The sequence below is a fragment of the Plecotus auritus genome (assembly GCF_963455305.1).
Source record: "Plecotus auritus genome assembly, chromosome: 6".
Classification (NCBI taxonomy): Eukaryota; Metazoa; Chordata; class Mammalia; order Chiroptera; family Vespertilionidae; genus Plecotus; species Plecotus auritus.
In genome coordinates, this window is record NC_137773.1 from 61,457,142 (window position 1) to 61,481,398 (window position 24,257).

General features: G+C 44.8%; 1 protein-coding gene across 1 annotated transcript in view; it reads left to right on the forward strand.

The window, feature by feature from the left end:
* Positions 1-10,428: 10,428 nt before the first annotated feature.
* TMEM131L (transmembrane 131 like) overlaps positions 10,429-24,257 on the forward strand; it is a 148,473-nt gene continuing 134,644 nt past the window's right edge. The window contains exons 1-3 of the mRNA XM_080672420.1: positions 10,429-10,630; positions 11,326-11,396; positions 17,890-17,933. Coding sequence (XP_080528546.1) covers positions 10,507-10,630; positions 11,326-11,396; positions 17,890-17,933 — 239 coding nt within the window. The 5' untranslated portion in view covers positions 10,429-10,506. The remainder of the gene's footprint in view (positions 10,631-11,325; positions 11,397-17,889; positions 17,934-24,257) is intronic.

The following is a 24,257-nucleotide window of genomic DNA, read 5'->3' on the forward strand; positions in this document are numbered from 1 at the left end:
GCATTTTCACAACGTGGGGGGAGGGGGTTGGGGATGGGGGGAGATTTGTTTCTCATTGGCCTGGCATGAAGTCGACTGGGTAGAAGCATTTTATGGGCCCTCACTCGTGCTTCTCACCTGCAGAGCCTATGTAAACTTAGGGCTTACGTTCCTCAGGTTCTCATCTTGCTTTTCTTAATATAGGAAACAAGAGGAACAAAACACCATTCTGTAGCATTTCCTATGTGCCAGGCAGTCTTCTGCAGGCTTTCCTATACTAACTTATTTTTCTGCCACAACCTAGGAGGTAGGCTATCATTAGCTCCATTTGACAGGTGAGAAACGAAGGCACAGAAAGGTGACGTAACTTGCCCGAGGCCCCACAGATTGGACACAAGATTCCAACAATTGTGCACGTGGCCAAGTGGCCCCAGGCTGGCAGTGCAGGTCTGCCCCTAAGGGGAGGACACATTCCCATGACCGCTTCTTCTCCAGAACATCTGGCTCCCTGCTGCTGACCTGGCAGTTTTTTATTTGAACTTTAAGTGCCAAACTTAACAGGATTGTAATCTGAAAGCACGCCAATTCAGGAAGCTGCAAAGTCGCTTTACTCAGTGGATTCTGAAGTAGTAAGAAATGATGAATAAAACAAAAAAGCCCAGGCTTCCTGCTTTCAAGCTATCAGGTCTGGACAGAAAATCATTCAACGTTAGACACGGAAAGGACCTTAGAGGTCATATCGTTTTATGGTTTCATTTTATAGGCAAGAAAAAGGCCTGGGGTGGTGAAGTGCTTTGTTCAAGCTCGTGAAACATATTTTCCAAAACGGCAGTGAGGTTGTTTAGATGGGTAAGTAAGATAAGTGTTACTGAAACACTACTATTAGGGTCCTAATGATGGAAATGGACATATGGTATTAGTTTGGTGAGCTCCTACAGCAACCTGAGTTCAAATGGCTTAATGCATATAACAAGGTCACCTCACCTAGACAGACCATTTCTAGCACCGGGCATGCCATTGTTTCTGGAACCACGACACATTTGATGACTAGAAGCTGGTTATGCAGTACTGACATCCTTTAAATATATATATATATATATACATATATATATATATATATATATATACATATATATATATGTATGTGTATATATATATATATATATACACACACACACACACACACAAATATATATTGTTTTCAGAGAGGAAGAGAGAGGGAAACATGGATGAGAGAGAATCATTGATTGGCTGCCTTCTATATCCCCCCTGCTGAGGATCAAGCCAGCTACCCAGGCATGTGCCCTGACTGGGAATGGAACTGTGATCTCCTGGTTCATAGGTTGATGTTCAACCACTGAGCAACACCGGCCAGGCCTGACATCCTCTTAAAACAAGTAGCTCTCTTGATACCATGATGGCTTTTATTCAGTGTTTCCAATCACTGTGCTTTGGATACATTTCTAATGATCACTGTTACAACAGCGGTCATCATTACCCTGCCATTCATTTGAGGGTAGAAAGGCAGTATTGCCCTGGTGGTTGAGAGCCTGGGTTTGAATTCAAGCTCTGTGCCTTACTGGTTTATGACCTTGTGCAGTTATAGCTTACCTATCTGTGCCTCAATGTCCCCATCTGTAAGATAGGGATAAAAATAGTACCTATACCCCATGAGGTTGTTGGAAGGATTAAATGACTTAATATATGCAAAGCACTTAGGGTAGGGCTTGGCATGTCTTAAGTACTAGTATGAGGGTTGTCTGTCACTCTTTCTAGAAGAAGAAGCTGAATTACAGTGGAATCACTTCAGACTGTTACATGGAGCTGAAAAAGTACTTACTATTTCTGTTTCCCAGACTAAGGTTGGGCCTTGTTTTATAGCTTGAGTGGGACCTTAAAAAAACAGTTTTTCCAAGATCATTTACCAAGAAATTGACTCAATTTACAGAATTGAAATCCTTGCCAACCTTCTGAAGTCTACTTCTGTATCGTTTCCAAAAGTAAGCAAGAAAGAAAGCCAGCAAGGAGGAGAAAAATAAATTCTACTCTTTAGTCTGCATTTTGAATCCCAAGTAGAAAATTGTAGTAAGTACAAACAAGTTAATGCAGTCACTATCTTAGAGGTTTATGCAAATAACTTTCCCAAATAGATCATAAGCTAGTATGTACTATAGTCTGTAGGGGGTCAAGATCTGTATGTCCAGAAGTGTGGAGACAAAAGAAAAATGACAGCCTTTACTGGATTTCATATTGACCTTAATTTATCACCTGGGAGTGTAATAGGTGAGGTGTGTTTTGCAGCTCTATGGAACAACAGTAACTTAAAAAAATATATTTTTTATTGATTTCAGAGAAAGGAAGGGAGAGGGAGAGAAACATCAATGATGAGAGAGAATCATTGATCGGCTGCCTCCTCTACACCCCCTATCAGGGATCTAGCCAGCAACCCAGGCATGTGCCCTGACCGGGAATCAAACCCTGACCTCCTGGTTCATGGGTTCAACCACAGCCACACCAGCCAGTCAATAGTAACTTACTTTTAATGACTATAGCTTGGGCTTTCAGAGACTTTTTTCTAACATTCCTAGGAGCATCCTAAAGTAAGTAGCATTAAAACATGAAAAAAAAAAAAAAGAAAGAAAACTTCTTGCTTCTTCATCTTTAGAGACAGTACAGTGCAGTGGAATTTTTTTAGATTCCAGTTTTAACAATTTATCCCTCTCAATTGCAATTTCTAATGTGAAATAAGGACGATAAGATTAATCCTGTTGTATTTTTATTTAAGACATGCACTAAAGTGAATATCCAGTGACTGTTAGTTTTCCCTTCTGCTTAGACATAAATAATATTTTGATTAGAAAAAGGTGCTCGCTCTGGGAAGACACAGTGTCACGAGTGTGTGGTTTGGCCATTGGTTAGTATGGGATCAGTAGAAGGCTCTTCTAGCTCCAGGCTTCCTCACGCCAGGGCCCACCTTAGTGAATCAGAGAGCTGGATTTCAGTCACTACTCCTTGGGAGCTCCAGGCACAACCTTATGTGGCAGTGCTATATAAATGATTGTCCAGAGATGACAATCAGGACAAAGAGCTTTCCTATAGAGAAAACAGCAAGTGCAAAGGCCCTGAGATGGGGGTCAAGCCTAATGGGCTTGGGGGACACGAAGGCCGCTGGGTTGAAGAACAGTTATCCATGGGACGCCTGATAGAAGGTGATCACCCTTTGGACAGGTGAGCAGGAGCCAGATCTGTTTCATGCAGGACAAGGATAGGGGATTGGATTGTGTCCTAATTGTATAGGAATCCACTGCAGGGTTTTATACATAATCTGAATTCTGTTTTCAAAAAGTCATTCTGGCCATTATACAACCAAGATGTAAGGGGTGAGAGTGGGGGCAGAGAGACCAGGAGAAGGAGGCTGTGTGAGGGATGAGGTGCTTCCTTCAGGGTAGTGATGGAGAAAGGAGAGGTATGGGAAATATTCTGGAGGTGAGCACCACAGAATCCTATATAATAAAAGGCCAGGGACCGTAAGTGTAACGACTGGAACGACTGCTTGACCAGTCGCCATGAGGTGCATTGACCACCTCTTGGTCCCTCCCCCCACAACCCCAACCCACGAGGGCAGCGGGATGGGACTGGTGACTGGCGACTGGCAAGCAGGCTGAATGGCTGACTTCTTGGTCCCTCCCCCTGGCCCACAGGCTCCGATGGATCAGCGATGGTGTACGGGGGAACCTGGGTAGGTGGCGGGAGGACCAGGCTGGCCATCAGGCTGTTGGGATCCCCAGCTGCTCGGGGGCTCAGGCCAGCGGGAAAGCGGGCGCCAGTGACTTCACCTCCATGTGTATGTGCTAGGCCGGCCACTGATGGAACGCGCTGCCAGCTTGAGGCTGCTCACATGGGCACTGCTGCCGGGGCTTGCGGCACTTGTGGGGCTTGATGGAAGCTGCGGGGTGCGCCCGTGATCTACCTGCCCCGGCTGTGGAGGCGGCGTTTGGCCTGGGGACTGGCGAACGGGTAGAAGATGGCCCTGATCACAGGCTAGGCCTAGGGACCCTACCTGCACAATTTCGTGTGCTGGGCCTCTAGTTTCTTGATAGATTTAAAGGGTGTAAAGAGAAGAGGAATTAAATATGACTCCTTGGATTTTGGCTGGAGCAGCTGGGTGACGGTGCTGCCATGGACTGGAAGTCAGGAAGACTAGGTAGGGGTGTGCAGGTTTGAACAGGTAGAATCAGAGTTCTGGATATGTTAGGTTTGAGATTCTTATTAGACATTCAAGTGGAGACCGCAAGTAGGCAGTTGGATATATGAATGAGGAACTTCAGGTCAAGGCTAAAATGATAACTTGGATTCATCAGCTTATAGATATTATTATTTTTTTTTAAAATATATTTTATTGATATTTTACAGAGAGGAAGGGAGAGGGATAGAGAGCTAGAAACATCGATGAGAGAGAAACATTGATCAGCTGCCTCCTGCACACCTCCCACTGGGGATGTGCCCACAACCAAGGTACACGCCCTTGACCGGAATCGAACCCGGGACCCTTCAGTCCGCAGGCCGACACTCTATCCACTGAGCCAAACCGGTTTCGGCACCTTATAGATATTATTTAAAGCCATGGGCTGGATGAGTTGATCCAGAGGAAGTATAGAGCAGCCAGGACCAAGCCCCATGGTACTCTTACTTTTAGAAGTTGGGCATAGGAGGAAGAGGTTGCAAATTGAGAAGATAGGGGGAAATCTCAAATGGTACCCAGAGCTGTATGTCGTACATGCCAGGGGGGCTGCTACAGAGACCAAAGATAACGGCCTCGGTCATAGCACTGTCCTTTGGAGAATAAACTCATTTGCTAAGTGATAAGCACTGTGTCTCTGCAGCTGTCTAATCAGTATTTACTTTTGTTGCTTTTACCTACTTTGCTAATTGTATATAAAATTATGCACAATAGTTGTTAATTTGTACTTATAAACCAAGTACTAGTTTGCCATTTCCCCTTGTTATATGAACATTCTGTTACTACCTTTGAGGCTGCTTATTTACAAGGACTAGTGGCCTGGTGCACAAAATTTGTGCACGGGGGGTGTGTGGTCCCTCAGCCCGGCCTGCACCCTCTCCAATCTGGGATCCCTCGAAGGATGTCCTACTGCCATTTTACAGGGATTGGGCCTAAACCAGCAGTCGGACATCCCTCTTGCAATCCGGGACTGCTGGCTCCTAACCGCTCACCTGCCTGCCTGCCTGATTGCCCCTAACCACTCTGCCTGCCGGCCTGCTAGCCCCCAACTACCCCCTGCCGCTGGCCTGCTTGCTCCCAAATGCCCCCCCACCAGCCTGATCACCCCCAACTACCCCCCCGTGCCAGTGTGCTCGCCCCCAACTGCCCCCCCTGTTGGTCTGCTTGCCCCCAACTGCCCCCCTGCTGGCCTGCTCACCCCCACTGACCCCCACTGATGGCCTGCTTGCCCCCACTGGCCCCCCTGCTGGTCTGCTCACCCCCAACTGCCCACCCCCCACTGGCCTGATCATCCCTAATGGCCCCCCCCCCCACTGGCCTGATCACCCACAACTGCCCTCCCCTCTTGGCCTCTAACCACTTCTACCTCGGCCCCGTCACCATGGCTTTGTCCAGAAGAACGTCTGGAAGGTCTTCCAGTCTAATTAGCATATTACCCTTTTATTAGTATAGATAGAGGCCTGGTGCATGGGTGGGGGCCAGCTGGTTTGCCCTGAAGGGTGTCCCGGATCAGGGTGGGGGTTCCCTTGGGGTGTTGGGCAGCCTGGGTGAGGGGCCTATGGTGGTTTGCAGGCTGGCCACGCCCCCATGGGGTGAGGGTCCTCACTGGGGGGGAGGCGTGGCCATCCTGGGTGAGGGGCTGAGGGCTATTTTTAGGCTAGCCACACCCCTTTCAGGGTGGGGGTGCCTGGCCAGCCTGGGTGAGGGGCTGAGGGCTGTTTGCAGGCTGGCCAAGCCCCCCAGCGGGGACCCTCACCCCATGGGGGTGTGGCCAGCCTGGGTAAGGGGCTGAGGGCCATTTTCAGGCTGGCCACGCCCCCCGGTGACCCAGGTCCCCAGCCCCTCCTTGAGCAGAGGCCAGAGAAGTCTGGAAACTTGGCTTCCTCTGTTGCTGGGGGCAACCCAAGCCTCCTGCTCACTCCAGCTCCATGGTTGCTTCCTTCTTTGTTGGGTTAATTTGCATACTCACTCCTGATTGGCTGGTGGGTGTAGTGGAGTGATGGTCAATTTACATGTTTCTCTTTTATTAGTGTAGATGATTGTTTAATTTCATTTTTGTTTTGATAGACTTTTTTCTTTCTTTCACTTGGCTATATGTATTAGAAAACCTGTCTGCAGTAAGAAGCGGTTACTTTTCCTTACAAAACAAGATAGCTAAAGGCAGACGATCTAACAATTCCATAATTCCATCAAGGATCCAGACTTATTCTGCCTTTTTAATCCACTGTCCTCAACTGATAGCTTTTCCCTCAGGCTTGCCTGATGGCTGCAGACCTCTGGCCATCACATCTATTTTCCAGCTGGAAGAAGGACACAGAGCAGAAGATCTGTCCTAGCTGAATCTATTCCTTTCCATTAAGAAAACAATAGCTTTCTTTGAAACCAAGTCAACAGAAGTCTGCTATCTCTCTTTGACCAGAACTAGGCCGAATAGCCATGCCATGTTGCAAGGGAAACTGGAAAGGTAACTATTCTTTTTTATTCATGTATCATTCATTTAATCATAATTAGATATTTAGCAGGACTCGAGTATCCTGTATACATCACATTCTAGCCTTAAAAAAGATATTTAAAAATGTCTTAAATGTTTTAAAAAGTTATTTCTTTAAAAAATTCAGTTTAAACAGCTTAATTTTAATTGATGTACAGTAACAGTTGCCCTTTTCAGTGTACAGTTTTTTTGAGTTTTGAAAAAAATAAGGTGACTATATTTAACTATGAATACTGATGCTCCCCCAAATTGCTCCATGTTCCTATAATGGAAAAGGACAATTGTTTAACACAACAGAGTAGTTTAAGAAGAGAATCCTTATCCAATGTACCCAAGCGAGGCTTTCTGAGATGAGATGACATGGAATACAGTTAGAGTAAGAAGGTTCCCCTGAGTCCAGGGGGCAGTTTGCATCTCAGGAGTACCTGACCTTAACTATTAGGTTTCTGCTCTGCTAAAAAACCACCCCTCAGGGCATTTCCTTCCAGGCAAGGATGAGCTTGGATCCCAGCATGATGGTGGGGGTGGTTTGAGGAAACACATGGTTTTGTTGTCAAGATTGGAGTGAGGCCCAAAATAGATGGATAGATAAGCCAGCAAACAGCTGTTACATGTACATTTTCATTAATCATTTCCAGCCTGAGTTATAAATGATATGGTAATGAATGATAATATGGAAATTCAAGTCATTGATGATCAGTATCAAATTTACCATATTAATGAAAGGTCTGGCATGGCCCCCCAATGTGAATACATGATCATTTCATCACTAGCATTTATTGAGCACCTACACCAAATGCTTGCCACACATTTTCTCATTTAATCAACAGCTTGTGTCGTGGTATGTTGAATCTTCTCTGGAACAGAGATAGGTGATTTGGGCTTGACGCTTCACTGTCAGTTTTATGCAGGATGTGTTAAGATGTAACTCACATTTTTAGACTTGCTTGGTAGTCATCTGTGTAAATGTCTGTTTCATTAAGAAAAAAGAACAAAGGTAAAGTAAGTCAAAAGCATGATTGACATCTTGTGTATTTTAAAAATAGGTATAGTCTATCCATTTTAGGTTTGATTTTTTAATTTATAAAAACATCTTAACTTACATGGATCTAATTTACAATTGATGTACTCTAGGAGGTATCTCCTTAGTGCCTGTTCCTCCCTTTACTGCATATAAAGTTCCTTCATGTTTATATTAAACTAGAGGCCCGGTGCATGAAATTCATGCAAGGGGGGGGGAGTCCCTCAGCCCAGCCTGTGCCCTCTCACAATCCAGGACCTCTCTGGGGATGTTCCACTGCTGGTTTAGGCCCAGTCCCTGCAGTTGGACATCCCTTTCGCAATCTGGGACCACTCACCCCTAACTGCTCACCTTCCTGCCTGCCTGCCTGCCTGCCTGCTCCTAACTGCTCGCTTGCCTGCCTACTCAGTGCGCGTCATAGCCACTGGTTGTTCTGGTCGTTCTGCTGTAATGGTTGCTTGGGCTTTTATATATATTGTTTTCAGTTAACATTATTTCATAACTCTGCCACTATAACTTGGTATTTCTCATCATTTTGGGGCTTCAATTTCTTTTGTAAATGAGGCAGCTGGGCTATTATTTATTAGCCAAAAATTTTCCACCTCTAATATCCCCTGATAACAAAATATTGACTATCTACAGGGGAATAGTGGAAATATAGCACAAGAGTCTTCTTTGGAGAACAAGTTTACTTCAAAACATGGATGCTACTTAATGGGCCATAACTTTCCTGTTGTTCATGAGTCAGCATGAAAAATAACTCCAGAGAAGGCTCAGTGGGTCAGATTTATCTCAGAAGACAGCTGTGTAATCCTGTATCCCTCTCCTACCCCTTGGCACTGCAGATACATGTTTCTGGCTTTTTGAACAACAGTCAAATAGCATTACCCACTTTGCAAAGTCCACAAGGCCACAACTTGGAAAATCAAGCGGGCCTTTAAAAGGTTCAGGAGAACAAAACAGAGCTGTGTTTATACATGGGCCACAGCAATTTTTCTCTATCTTTAAGTCATTTCCATTGATTCTGTGATACTGGTTGGTGTGTTAAAGACTTGCAGTAAAAAAGTAAAATTATTTAAAAGTTAGTAAAAAAGTTTTGTGCCACGACTTTTTATTCAGCCTGTTTAGTAAAACCTAGTAGACCATCAATTTTTGCTTGTTCTCCTTTCTGAGTAGTATAGTCATAACAGGGCTTAAAAATACATATTGTAAATAACTAGGCCAATGAGAGAACTTTCATTTAAAAACAAATTTGGAAGATGCAGTAACTGCCTAATTGGGCTGTGCAAGTATTCTTGTCATAAGAGGTCCCTTTAACACCATGGAGAATCTTCAGATCCAAAGGGCAAATACAAACCTAGAGAATGACATGAAGAGAAACAAGGGACATATTGGAATGGGAATGGAGATTCTTGCTAAGGAAATAAGCAGACTGGCCCAGCAATTAGGCTATTTAACCTTGTTTAGAGTTTTCTCCAGACACAGTGTGAGACTGGGCTTACAGTACTGTATTATGTCCTTTAGAGAGAGAGAGAGATTTCTAATTGGTTTAGTCCTCCGGCATCCGTCCTGCTATTTGACCACCGCTTTTCCATTGTCTAGACTGTAAGGCACCAGAAGCAATTAAGTAGAGGATCAACGTAAGCAGACAGGTGTGCCCCGGTCACTTTCCTTCTTTATTGTACACTGCTCATATTCTCTGAATTTCATACAAGCTACTCTGGAAGCAGCAAATGAAAGGGGGTTGGGGGTGGGGGATCTGAAGATTGTCAATACTTCCAGGTGATGCAAATAGATCTTGAATAAATCTTTGCATGATATTAAAAGAGATCTCAGATCTCAGACGTAGTTTTCCATTCTAAGCATCAAAAAATAGGGCTAGAAAATATATTTCCAAGCATTGCTTCTATTATCCTGTTAGTATTAGAAACAGGCAACTTACCACGTCCTCGACCCCCACCATGTTGCAGAAGAGGCTGGCTGAATTTTGCAACGTGAATCCGAAGGGGTGTATTTGCAAGATCTTTGAAGCCATAAATCCCCTAGGAAGAGGCTTCCCCACCTGTCACAAGCTGGATCGTCTCCACGGAGGGCGCCGGGCGCACCACCGCCACGCGGCGCTGAGGTCAGCCTCTCGGGTCTTGGGAGAGCTCTTTTTATTCTAAATTACAGACTTTGCAGCCACCGGATATCCTCGCTGCAGAACTGGCAGTAGCCATGTGGCTGCACTCGCGTTTCCTGACAACCACTGCATTATTTCCACTAATATCCTGTCTCAGGCTTCTCGCTGGGCGACTCCTCATTCCCACCACCCACCGTCGCCCCCCTGCCGATGGGCAATAACCCGACTGTGCCTAAACAAAGCGAAGCCCCCTCCCCCTCAAAATGTTGAAATCGCACTTGGCGACAGTCCCTCCCGGCAGCTCTAAGTCACAGCCGCAGAAAGTGCCTGCGCCCCGCAGATTTGGCCAGACTCGCAGCCCTGTGCTCTGCGCCGGGGCGGGGCGCCCGCGGCCGAGGCGTTCGCATTGTCCACGTTCCCCGCACCCCGCCGCGTTCCGTCCCCCCCCTATCTGTGGCACACACGCGCGCAAGACGAGCGGCGCGCCCGGGGCTGGAGCTGCAGCAGCAGCTGCTGCGGCGGCGAGGGCGGGGGCGGGGGCGGCGGCGGGGCGGGCCCGGCGGGCGGCGGGGGCGGGCCCGGGGCGAGGCAGCCAGGGCGCCAGCGAGCGAGCGGCGAGCGCGGCGAGCACCGAGGGAAGCGCGAGCAGCAGCATGGCGGGGCTCCGACGCCCGCAGCCGGGCTGCTACTGCCGCACCGCCGCGGCCGTGAACCTCCTGCTGGGTGTCTTCCAGGTCCTCCTGCCCTGCTGTCGCCCGGGAGGGGCTCAGGGACAAGGTCAGCTTTGCGCCGCTCCGCTGGCTTTTCCTCTTCACCCTGCCCCCCCTTCTCTTTCTTGTAGGGAACTGCTGAAATCTATTAGAGGACGAGGGGAGGAAAGGGAAAGGGGCAGGAGGAGGAAGGAAAGCGGTTGCAATTCTTGGCTGATAACATTTTCTAACCGCAGCGTCCCCTCCCGCATTCCCCGCCCCCATGCAAACAGAAAGCTGGGAAGTCGCGGGGCTTGGGGACCGTGCGGACCGCTAGCCGCGCGCGCCCCGGAGCCTTTGTGCGCGGCCCCCCAGCACCCCAGGCGCAGCCCCCGCTTTGTGTGGCGCGCGCTAGGGCCCCGCCGCGGCCCGGCTTCCTGCAGCTTTGTTTCCCGAGCCTGGCCGCCCAGGACCCATCCTGCAGATGCCCGCCCCAGATGCTGCGGGATGCGAGCGCAGAGCAGCCCGCGGGGCGGCCTCGGATCAGTCCCCCAGCACCAGACCCCCCGGCCCTGCTAGCTGTCCCCTCTCTGTCACAGGGACCGTCGGCTTACACCCCGTCCATTGTGTTCATATCCTTGGCTCCCTTCTCGGGTGGCCTCCGCTTTTAGAAGGAAAGGGAGACTTGTTTTGGTGAGGCGGGTGCATAGGGGACGGTAGGGAAACAGGAAGCGTTTCTTTTCCGTGCATTAAAAACTCGATGTATTTTTTGGTTTCGTGTAGCGATTGAGCCCTTGCCGAACGTGGTGGAGCTGTGGCAGGCAGAAGAAGGGGAACTCCTGTTGCCCACTCAGGTGAGGACGATCAGGTGACAGGGCGGGGGGGTGAGTGTGCGAATGGGGAGAGGCCAGGAGGCCGCCGGCCCCCCAGTGGCACAGGCGCTCCGGCCACTTTGCAAGGCAAATAAACGGTCGGGCCAAGCCTGAACACCTGGCAACGGTGGCCTTCCCAGCCTCCGCCTGCGCCATGTGACAGGGCGTGAGTCACGCCTGCCCCAAGTTCAGGAGGTGGGAGCTGAGGCCACCTCAGCAGGGCCGGGCCTGCTGTACAGAGGGGAAGGGCGGGCCCCTGGGCCAGCTGTGGTCCTGGGTGGGCGAGGGACGTGTGCCCTGTTCTTTAAGCGACCTGGTGCTGTGTGCGTGAGGACAACAGGAATATTGATTTCAGAAATGTTAGAGATGGTACTTGCCATTATTGTTAAGTAGCTTTGGGATGAAGATGTGACTTTAAAGGATTGTAATCTTGGATTTTTTCCCCCAGTGCTTTTAATTCCTGTTAGAATACAATTTGAATTTCCTGTTTGGGGTTTCCTCCCAATATAATACAATGATTGCATTTGGAAAAATAAATACTAACATTTTATTGGAATTTGTGGCATCATAACGGGGTTTACTGCCGCAATAGACACAGTACTGCAAAGCTTTTGTGTTTAAGGTTTAACTTTCAGGAGAAATTCTCATTGACTGAAGATGTACACATTTAAATATAATATTGCTGACTTTTTTCAGCATGGACAGTAGTGACCCCAAGCACATTTCCCCCCTTTGTGGAGAAGTGGTTTGAATTATAAGGGGATATTCAGCTTGTGTGCCACAATTTTTAAGATGTTCATTACCGCCACATTGGTGGCAGCACTTGGTTCTATGCTGTCTCTTGTGGCTGTTTAGAAAAACAGGATCTCTAGCTATAACTTCACTGGCCAGGCTGTGCAGTTTTACATTTCAATTTTCTCCCTCCTATGTGATGCATTTAGAGTGCTGGTTTTGAGATATTTGGAATAGTCATTTTAATCAGGGCTAATAAATAACAGCTTCGAGGCGGAGAGGTGATTTTTAGAGGAACTTTTTTCTGGACCTGCCCTAAGGCCAGTAGGCTAAATAAGACCAGTCCTTTGAGAAAAAGCCCCAGCAGGATGGGGAGCAAATAGCCTGCCTTCATCTTAAAAGTTTATTCCCAAATGGAGTTTTTCCCTGATTATAAATAACAGATGTGTATTGTTGAAGGTTTGAAACATACCGAAAGATAAAATGAACAAATCAGAAATGGTTCATAACCCTACGGAGAGAACCCTACTTAATATTTGAAGTATATAGTGTTAAAAAATAGTTATATTTGTATAGATCAGAGTCGTTCAGGAGCGGCATGAGTGACATTTTGGGCTGGAGAATTCTTTGGGGTGGGGGGCTGTCCTGGGCCCTGGAGGATGTCAAGCAGTCAGAGCATTTCTGCCTCTACCCACTAGATGCCAGTGGTACTCACCTCTCCCTCTCTTGCCCCCAGTTGTGACAGCTAAACATGTCTCCAGAAGTAGCCAAGTGTCCCTGGGGAGCAGAAGTGCCCCGGTGGAGAAGCCCTGGTGTATAGCTTATATGCATTTGCTTTTTTACTCACTTGTAGCCTCTGCCTCTTTCTGGTTAGTGTTGGAAGCCCACCTAAGCTGAAGAAAAGGACAGGATAGGCTCTGATTGATCCTTGCATTAGTTGAAGATTTAGTCACTCTGCTGAGAGATGGAAGTGTCAGGCCCCTGCTAGGATTTTATTATAGGCTCAGGCATTATTTTATGAAATTCTTAATTTCTGGTTTTGTTTATATGTATAATACACTTTGTTTTGGTAAAAAAAAAAAAGCCTTAGAATTTAGGAGCTGTCTTTCTGGAGTACTCACTATAGAAGCATTTATAGCTAAGCTACCTTAATGAAAGTTGTAGTGAAAGTGAAACTGGTATTCAAACTAATTTTCTAAATACTTCATCTCTATATGAGTTTCTTTTAGAGACTTATCCTGCATATACCTGGGTGGGGTGAGGAAAGATATAGATCTATCTATCATTATCTATTTAAACTGCATTATATGTATATATATCAAAACTGCATAAATATACACATATAGTATAGATATATCTTACATGTATATAAAAACTTCAGAGAGTTCTGAAGAAAGTTATTTTTAGGGAATTAGTCTCAAAGTAGTTTGAATTTTTTTCAGAAAAGCTTCCTCATGTATGTCATGAAGTCCAACAGAAAGATAATATTTATAGGTGTTATTTAAATTTGAGGGTTTTCTGCTTACTTAGCTTGTAGATTGGGTTCCTTTCACTTAGGAAGACCCAAAGATGGCTTCAGAAGCTAAATTTTTTAAATTATAGTTGAAATAGGAGCATCAGAAGATGTGGCATTTAAAAATGGAATACTGACATTTGCCAACACTAGTTATTTATACAGTTATTTATTTTGGAAATGTTTTCTGTTGATTGGGCCTTTTGTTTTCTAATGGGTCTCTAAGTGATCAAGAATTTTAGTAATGCATTATTAGTAAAACCAAATATAATAACCGAATTGTTTTAAACTGCCAGACCCTCTGGCCAGCTTTCCAGGATTTGACTCGCTGCTCCATCATTTTTCACCTCTATTACCTGAAAAATGGGGGTAATAATGGAACTGGGTAAGCACTTACTATATGCTACCTGTTACTTTGGCAGTATCCACCTGTCCCCCAATGATTCGGTCATTGGAGAGCATGGAACAGCTGTCCTGCTTTGAAGGGGCTGACCTGTGCAGATAGCTCAGGGCTATTCTGTGCCCTCCAGTTGTACAGATAGATTGTATTATTTATATCTTTTTGTTATATGCTCTTTTATGTTGTATAATAGTTTGGTGTAGGAAGATAGAAACTATCCATTGCGATAATGAGAAGGAAGGAAAAAACGGTGGTTTTCTTCTTAGGTTTACAGAATTTATCCTTTCCTTTGACTTTGCTTCATGTGACCACGTGTATCGAAAGTGGTGGTGGTGGTGTAGAAATAGCATATGCAAGAAGTAATTGCATGTGTGCAAGATACTGCTTTGCCCAACTTCTTACTTTGCCTTCAAGGTCAAAAACCTTCTGTGATTCCCTGCCATCCACTTGACCTGCTCGGCCCTCAGGGCCTTCCTCATTCTGACCTTGACGGTTGCTCCTGTCAGTCCTCTGGGACACTTACTTCAGCCCGAATCTTGGCCGAGGAGGCCCAATACGTTTCTGTCGAATGAAAGAACTGGTGCTATTGCCCTGCTCTTTGAACAGGGTCTGTCCTTCCTGACTCCTAACTTGGCAGTGGCACCTTCATTTCTCCCTCTTTGAGTGTCTGGATTTTTTGCTTTGTCTAGTTGCCCTAATTTAGTTCTCCTTAAGAGGGTTTGGGCTTCTAAGCTGGTTGCCCCAATGTAGCCACAATGTTCTGTATGCAGTAGGCACTCAGTAGTAGCCCATGATTTCTTCCTGGGAGAGGAGAGGCAGTTGTCTCTGTGTTGTCCAGTTCCCTAATTTATAGGGTATTCAGTTCTAAAGATGGCAGGCCAAATGCATTAAGCATTGGTTTCCTATTATTGTTTAATAATCACATTTTTGTATCAGTTCTAGAAGCTGGAAGGGCGATCTTGAATGTGTTCTTTTAATCCCTTCAGCCGTGGCTGAGATGAGAAGGCTCCCTCTGGATTCCCTGGGTTAGGTTGCAGACTTGGGTGCTGAGTAGGAGCAGCTAGAACCAATGAAGCAGACGCTCATTGATCTGGTCTGGGATGGTAGGCCCCCTGCTCCTCTGGCAAACACCTCGCAGGGGGCCTGGCACTCGGAGGCCCCTGGGATCTGCCTTTAAAAATCTCATGTCTTGTTAAATTTACCCGGTTAAGCCTGAGTGAGAGTAGATAACGGAAATTGATAGAAAGTGAAACAGGAACTGGGACACTGACTATGAGACCTCATTATCTCAGGTACTGTGTGATGTAATGGCATCTTGCTCCAGTCAGCAAATCATTAATGGGTATTTGGAAATCTTTTTGTCATCGAGATTTATTTTTGTTTTAATCTACTTCCACTATCAATATAAAAAATAATAACTAACATGGGTTGGAGACTTACCGGCATTGTTTAAGCACTTTATGAGTGTTATCTTGTGCTAAGATGCTAAGAAGTAGGGATGAGGAAGACCTGATTTAACAGGTGAGGAAATGGAGCTCGCAAGTCATCCTATAGCTTGCCCAAGGCCTTGAGAAAGTGGCAGTGGTGCAATTTGAACCCAGGAGTTGTTTGGCTCCAGAGCCCATGCTTTTGGCCTCTACAGTATTGTATGAATTTTAGCACAGCCTGGCCAGGAAAGTATTATTGTGATAAAGTTCCTGGGTCTGAGGGAAATAATTTTCAGGTTCTGTTTTGATTTAGAGAAATTTGCTTAATGAAGTTTTCAAAAATAGTCGTATCCACTAGTATTTTTAAATTATCTTTATTAAAACATTTTTATTGAGGTATAATTGACATATAACATATTAGTTTCAGGTGTAAAACATAATGCTTTCCTATTTGTATATATTGTAAACTGATCACCACAGTAAGTCTAGTTAACATCTATCTTGGTACATAGTCACAAATTTTTTTTCTTGTGATGAGAACTTTTAAGATTTATTCTCAGAGCAACTTCCAAATATGCAGTACAGCATTATTAACCATAGTCACCATGCTGCACATTATATCCTCATGATTTACTTATTTTATAACTGGAAGTTTGTACCCTTTGACCACCTTCACCAATTTTGCCCACCCCCACCCCTGCCTCTCGTGGAGGGAGCAGATTACAGGATTTGGTCCCTGCCTTTTGAGAGCTTGGTGTTGCTGGGGAGATAAGGCTGGTAATACCCCGAGATAACAATCAGGTGCTGAAATGAAGGAACTGAAGGGAGAGAGGAAGAGCAGAGTATATGGGGAGTCTGTTAGAGATCTGCATTGGGGCTGAGCCTAGAGCCTCACTCAACATGGGTGAAGGTTCAGAGTGTTTTATGCCGATGTTTTAACCTGGAGCCCAGAGACCCTGCTAAAGCCTGGCTGTAGAGATTGTGATGGGTATGTGAAGGTCAATTGACAACCGCTCAATTCCAGGTGAAGGAGCTTGGAATATATCTGACTCGAAGTTGGGGAGCCATGGGAGGTTCTTGAGCAGAGAGTAGCACAGTGACATTGAATGCTGGGTCCACATCATGTGGGTGGTAAGTGATTGATGTTGAGGAAGATTGGCCTCACAGTGACTCCCAGGATGGATCGAAGGCTTACGTCTTAAACAGAGCAGAAAGCCCCATCTGTGGTGGTAATGCAGGCCTGGGTGGGTGGGTCATTGTGATTGGAGTGAGGGGAGGAGAGCAGTGTGGTAGTGACCCTAAGGTTTGCCTGAGGGTCAAGGAGTGTCATGGTGTCCTTGACAGAAGGAGACCAGTTAGAACAGGAGCTGCCTGGCAGGGGCCCTGGTGTTGGTAGACCTGATGTTGGTGACTGTTTCTGGGGCGACAAAGTGCACGCATCCTGGAGGCAGCTGGTGGTAGGGCTGGAGCTGTGAATTAGTTCACCCCACACATGCGGTGGAGTACCTTCCATGTGCTGTGTTGACTAAAAACCGTGGAAAGAGGGAGGCATTCGCTGAGTATCTGTAACGTGTGATTGAGGGAGAAGTTGGTGCTGGAGATGGGGATTTGGGCCCCATGGTTTCAAGTGTGGATTAACATTTGGAGGGAATTTGTGTGGAGGAGTCTGGGCCCGGGAGACTGGCAGGGATGGGCGTGGGGGTGGGGGGCTGGGGTGCGGAAGAGGGCGCCAGGCAGTATTACCTGGAGAGCCAGGGGTCAGAGAGAAGCTGGAGGAACAGGAAGGGTCGGTGTTCCTGAAGAACCTTGGCAGCAAGTTTCAGGGTAGCATTTAATTGGATCTGCCCTCTGTTTCTGTTTCAAGAGGCTTTTTTTTTTTTTTTTTAAACCTCCTGGTACATGACACGTGCGGTCAGATTTTTGGGTGGTAAGTCTGGGAGAAGATTTTGGAATCACTTTTGAGTGATTTTATGCCACTTATAACATTTATCAGCCTTCTTACCTTGATGTCAAAATACATCAAGTGTTCTGAGTGAAACATTACATTTTCTACGTTTGGGAATTTTAATTATTAATAAACTTCATCTTGTGTGATTAAACGGAAACATTTAAAAATGCCTTTGGAGAGAAGTGATGTCAAAGTAATTTGGGATTATGTTCAGATTGTAATTTTAAACAGGTAAAGTGCTTACAATGAGTACATGAGGGATCACTTGGCAATTTAGCAGTCTCCATACTAAAGTTATTCTTTCTTTCAGTAAATATTTATTGAATGCCTGCTGTGTGTCGGCATGATTTTAGACATTCATTACAGAGTTCATCACCCCGTGAGATCTGAAGAGCTCTTCCTTTTGGAGATTTTGTGCTCCTTTGAGAAAACTAAAGCGTGTTCTTTTTCGATAGGGTGATTCTGAAGAGGATATGGGGGAGCGTTCTCAAGAACAGAGGTAAGAAAAAAATGGCAGCGAATACCTGCTAAATTGCCCTGCCCACTTTGGATGTTATCTGAAGTCTTGGATAAGTGTATGCTTATGTACTTAATATTCTCTGTAATGTACCTCTCTCGTTGGCATTTGGGGTATTTGTACTCTCTAATAATGTAGCCTTGTTTGAAAATAAGGTTGTACAGAAAGCTGTTAAAACACTCTCTCTCTCTCTCTCTCTCTCTCTCTCTCTCCCTCCCTCTCCCCCTCTCTCTCTCCCAACCTCATTTTTCCCATGGCATGCTTACATCCGTCGTCTTGTTCACAAACATCTATTGAGCATCATGCACTGTACTGGGTTTTATGCTAGACATAAAACACTGAACAAGACCTGTGTTGTGTGTAGTGGGGGAGTCAAGCATTATTGTAAACAAAACAAAAGAGTTATGCTCTTACAGGAACTATCAAGAATTAGATTGTTGTGATAGAGAATAATGAGTTGGATGGGGTAGTCAGGTGAGGCCCCTCTTAGGAGGCGACATTTGAACTGAGGTCTGGAGGATGTGCAGGAGCAGCCATGCAGCAAGTAGAGGGAGCGTGCTCTAGGCAGGGGGCGGGGGGGGGGGCGGGGCGGGGGGACAGCAGGTGCAAAGGCCCTGAGGTGGGAAGCATTGACAGCAATCCAGGAACCTGGAGAAGGCCAGGTGATAGTGAGATGTGGTAGGACCTTAGAGGTCACAGTAAGGAGTTTGAGTTTTATTTTTTTAAATATGTGGAGTGAGTTATTAAAGGATTTTAAGCAGGGGCTAGTAATTGAACGGTGTCAACTGCATTTACAAGAGAATATTTTCATTATGAGGCAGTCTCAGTCAGTTGACAAACGGGGATATCTGGTCCCTTGGAGGCTCTTGAAGACTCAGTGGTACCTGGGCACAAGGATAACTTCCTGGAATCGGATTTTGGATCCCCAACATCCACATTTTCTCAAAAAATTGATCTGTTTGAGGTTGTAAGTTATCCTTCTCCACTTGACAAAAGAAAAGCAGCCTTCTCACCCAGCCCAGATCCTACCATGTGCTTCATCTTGGGCAGACAAAGGAGCAATCTGAACTACTGGTATTGGTCAGGAGAAAGTGATCGATCCACTCTGATAGGATGGCAAATTCATTTGTAACTTTCTGATAGTTTTCAAATGTTGACTTTCAACAAAATTGAAGGAGGACCCAATCAAATTGCAGTTGCTAGATCATCAGAAATTATTTTTAATGATAGATCTCTGTGATTTTTGGATAAAACATCGAGGGAGCTTAGAGTATATAGGGATAGCGCCCCACCAAAGCTCATTTCATTCACATCTATTTATGTGATCAAGCTTTTTCAGTGCTTATATTAAGAAGAAGAAGAAGAAGAAAAAAGACAAGGAAAATGAGATAAAATTGATGCTGATTAACCCACCTCATCCTAGTAGTAGGTGATATTCACATGAACCAATTGGGGGTGGGGATGGAGGCTGTTCTATCTATCTCAGTAAAGGATGCATTTTTCAATAGAATTTGACATGTTTAATTACCTATCAAAATTTGTAAAAAATACATAAATAGTTAAATTTTTTGGTTTGATCAATTGCATACTAATAAAAATATGATAATTCAGAAGAAAAAAATTTAACACTTAGACCTTACTGTCACAGAAAAATTAAAAACAAACAAACAAATTTTCAATTTATACCCATGGTTTTGTTTCAAAAGGCTTTGAACATAAAGGTATATTAGGTTAAAATTCTTTGAGAAAATATCCAGCAATATAGGAAAGCCCATTTGTGCAATTTTTGAAAATGGAAGATGATGGATATTATTGCAGTGGTATTTAGATTTCACTGAATATATTTTAAAAAGTGATTGTGAGTTTTATTTAAAAAAATGCCAATATTTGCAATATTAACTTCCTAGTGACCATTTAAGCTCAGCATAAAATTTTCAGTGGGGGATAACCTGCATCTATGGGGCAGAGTTCAGAGCCTGTCACAATCCTGTTGGGGTAAATGGGAGCAAGGAAAGGTGAGGAGGAATGGGGATGCTGTTTCAGGCTAGGCTGGCTAGTGGGGGTGGAGGGATATGCAACGTTCTGAGATGAATTTTGGGGGGTGGAACAGACCATTACTTACTGAAGCAGATGTGGAGAGGGAGGGGTAAAGAGAAGTCCTAGAGGGCTTCTGGCATTTGGCTTGAGCATCTGGGGAGATGATGACTGGGATGGGAAGGGATTTAGTGGGAGGGAAATCAGGATGTCTGGTTGGTTGTCTCCTAGGAATCTCAGACTTGATAGGACACGTCCAAGTGGAGCTGGCAGGTAGGCAGGTGATGATGTGTGTTGAGCTGGGAAGGCCTGGCTGCATCTCCGGGGGTGGGTGTGCCGGCCTTAGAGAGCCTTGTGGCATATGATTTGGAGTTTGTTCAGCTCATTTTCAAACACAGTTCTCTCTTTTTTCATTAATTAGAATTCATTTCTTTTCTTTTCACCAATTTTCTGTCCCACTTAAAAGTATTAGTAGACTTTATCCTTATTGGTCTTTTGACACAGTGGCAGATTATCAGAGTGGAGGTGTGGGGTGAGGGAGAATTGTGTCAGTGAATTAGAAGAGTGGCTTCCAAACTTTTTGCCAGTGACTTGTGGTAAGAAATACTTTTTACATCATGATACTTCTTTTTACTTGCTTACCCGAAGGCCTGTTTGTGGATGTATGAATGTGTACATGCATGCTTATTTATTTATACAATAGTGCTTACCCTTACTACCTGTGGTATACTGTTTTCTGTTTCTTTTTTTTTTTTTTTTGTGGTTAAATATATACAACATTTATCATTTTCACCTTTTAAAAATATATTTTTATTGATTTCAGAGAGGAAGGGAGAGGGAGAAAGAGATAGAAACATCAGTGATGAGAAAGAATCATTGATCGGTTGCCTCCTGCAGGCCCCCCACGGGGGATCGAGCCTGCAACCCCTAGGCATGTGCCCTGACCTCCTGTTCATAGGTCGAATCTCAACACTGAGCCACACCAGCCAGGTCACCATTTTTAAGTGTACAGTTCTGTGACATTGAGGGCATTCACAATGTTGTGCATTCATTACTACAATCCATCCCCAGAACTTTTTATTTAAAAAAAAAAAAGCCAGTTGCCAGCCCTGGAGTTTAATTTTAAAACACCTTAATCATAATTCACAGTTTGACCAACACTGATTTATATAGTATTTTAATCTTCCTGATTTCAGATATTCCAGTATTTTACTGTTACTTTATCTCTAGTTGCTTTCTTTCAACTTGATTTCCACGCCTCTTTGTTTTCTCTGGCTTTTTTTGGTTGAGATTTGTTTTTTATGCGTAAAGACAAGATCATGACATGAGTTGGATGCTGCTATTAGAAAATCCTCTTTGTGTAGGTTCTGGAATTCTCTCCAAAGAAGGATGTCTGTAAGTGTGATGCCCTGTGATGGTAAATTCATCCTCCAAGTACTTACTGTTCATTTACTCATACTGTGCAGTTGCGATTTCTTTTAAATGAAAAATTTAATACTCCCAAAGCGCATGTAATGTTTTGCTACTTTTATTTATTTAAATTTTTATTAAGAGTCTTACAGATGTCCCCCTTCCCCCCACTTACCCTCTCCACCCGATTCCTGCCCCAGGCCTTCACTTCCCTATTGTCTATGTCCATAGGCAATGCATATATGCATATAGGTTCCTTGGTTAATCTCTTTCTGCCCCTCCCCCTCTTCCCTCTGATATTCTTCAGTCTGTTCCATGTCTCCATGCCTTTGGTTCTATTTTATTCATCAGTGTATTTTGTTCATTAGCTTCCTTGTTCATTTATTTTTATTTTTAGATTTAATTGTTGATAGATATGTATTTATTGCCATTTTATTGTTCATATTTTTTCTTTTCCCTCCTCCTCCTTCTTCCCCTCCTCCTCCAGTACCCTTCAACATTTCATGTAATGCTGGTTTGGTGATGATGAACTCCTTTAGCTTTTTTTTTCTTCTTGCTACTTTTAAAATAAACCTTTTGCTTTAGAATATATTTAGATTTATAGAAAGCTGTAAGGTGGTAAGAGAGTACCCATATACCCCTCCCACAGTTTACCCTAATATTAACGTCTTACACAACTGTGATACATTTGTCACAGCCCAGAAACCAACATTGTTAGAGTACTGTGAACCAAACCCCACACTTCATTGGGTTTCCATAGATTTCCCCGAATGTCCCTTTTTTGGGAGGTGAGCCATTCTCTCTGGGTGCCACCTTACTTTCAGTGACCGTGTCCGTGTCCTCCAGGATCCTCTTGGTGGTCATTTTGTCAGGTTTGTTTCTGAAATCCTGACAGTTTGGAGGAGGACTGGTCAGGTATTTTGTAAAATGCCCCTTAGTTTGGGGTTGTCTCGTGTTTTTCTTTGTGGTTAATCGGGGTTCCGGGTTTGGTGAGGAAGACCTCAGATATAAATTGCCATTCTCATCACATATCACATGCCTGCCAGCAACATGATGGGTCACTTTGATGGTGACCTTGGTCTCCTGGCTGAGGTACTATTTGTCAGATTTGTCTGTGAAGTTACTGTGTGTTCCACCTCTTCCCATGCTCTACTCTGTGGAGCAAGTCATTGAGTGGAATTAAGCTCTCCCTGCATACATTACTTAGATTCCTTTTGTGTGGGAGGTTTGTCTATTCTCATTTATTAATTTATTTGGCCATTTACATTGCTATAGACTCCTGGATATTTTTTATACTTTGGGTTATAATCCAATACTAGATTTGCCCTGCTATTTTAATGTCCTTTATCCTTAATCTTATACTTACGAAGTAATTAGTTTCTCCTTACACATTTTTCAAACATTTCTGATTTTCACTTTAATTACTACCCTACAGTGCCAACTCTTAGTATATGTGCTGCCGAAGCGAGCACAGTGCCAACTCTTAATGATATTAGGATGGACTTGAAGTCTGTAGAGCCAACACTTACGAACCACACAAAATGAATGCATTGTCTCTGAGAGGACCCGTATGGAGGACCGGCTACTACGGGGCCTCGGAAATAGATTTGACCACAGTACAGAGTCTCAGTATATCCCAAGAAAAGTGGAGGCAGCACTGACATCTGTCACCGGAGATCTCGATGGTGAAGAGGCTCCGTGTCACCCCCCCCCCAGTCTGCCCAGCGTGGGCCAGAAGCAGACACTCACTGTTCATGCTGGGGTGGAGGGTTCTAGAGGAGCTGCCTGTGATCTCAGACACAGTTGGGGAAAGCTTTCAGGGTAATTGGCCTCATTGAAGATTTTGTTTATATTATCTTGATTTCATCTTCTGCTAATGCTGTGTAATTGTAGTTGGTCGAAAGCCAGAAGAGCAATATTTGAAAAACGTTCTTCCCTCTTTCCTCTCCATCCCCACTTTCCTCCTGGGTATTCTCAAATATCAGCAGTGATCTATTGCTTTGCTGAGAAAGAAAGGCTGCTGTTGGGGATGCGTGATGAGAGCAAATGAAAGCTGACTTCAGCTCTTACTAGAATTGAACCCTCTCTGGGAAGCTTGGCTGGCTCTCTGGGCATATCTCCGATAAGCCTTTTTGGGGTCTATTTGTTAGAATGTGAAAAGTTTGAGCATTGGCAATGTATGAATAGAATATTATTTCAGCTTTTAAAAATGGTTATATAAAAGTCATAAATACTGAGCGGCTAGGCTCAGCGTCTGTGGCAGTTTTGTTTTTTAACGGTGCTTTTATCTGATTAGCAACAGCAGCAAAATGTGTTTTCCTGATACTGTTTACATCAGTTCAGGGCAGATCCTGAGAGTGAGAACATGAAGAGAATCCTGTTAACCTTTCAGCAACATACTGAACGACGTAACTGCAGACAAAAGTGACTAGTCTCTAGGGAAACACTCCTGTGGCAGAGGAGGGGATCTCAGCACCCGAGCAGGGACTGGAACTGTTTTTGACTTTGTTCCCCTTTAGAAACTGAAGCTGTGTTTTCAGCACAGCCCCAAGGTCTTGACCTGTTGATAGGATCTTACCTTTTGAACCTGAACATACCTCTCCAGGATTCCACTGTGGACGGTCTCCTCTACCCATCTGTCATTTCCCTAGGGGAGTCACCCACTCTCTTGGGTTTTTATGTAATTAACCCACAGGAGGAACCTGAGCTAGGAGTGTACCCTCTGCCCAGGGTCTCACCTGCTCAGGTGCCCACAGAGACCTCCCTTTAGCCTTCAGGTGCTGCTAGATTAGTGTGTCCTCAACTCTGCTGTTGGGCTGGTCCTATCTGCCCTTCCCCCAACTGCTCCTCCTCAGGCAGCCC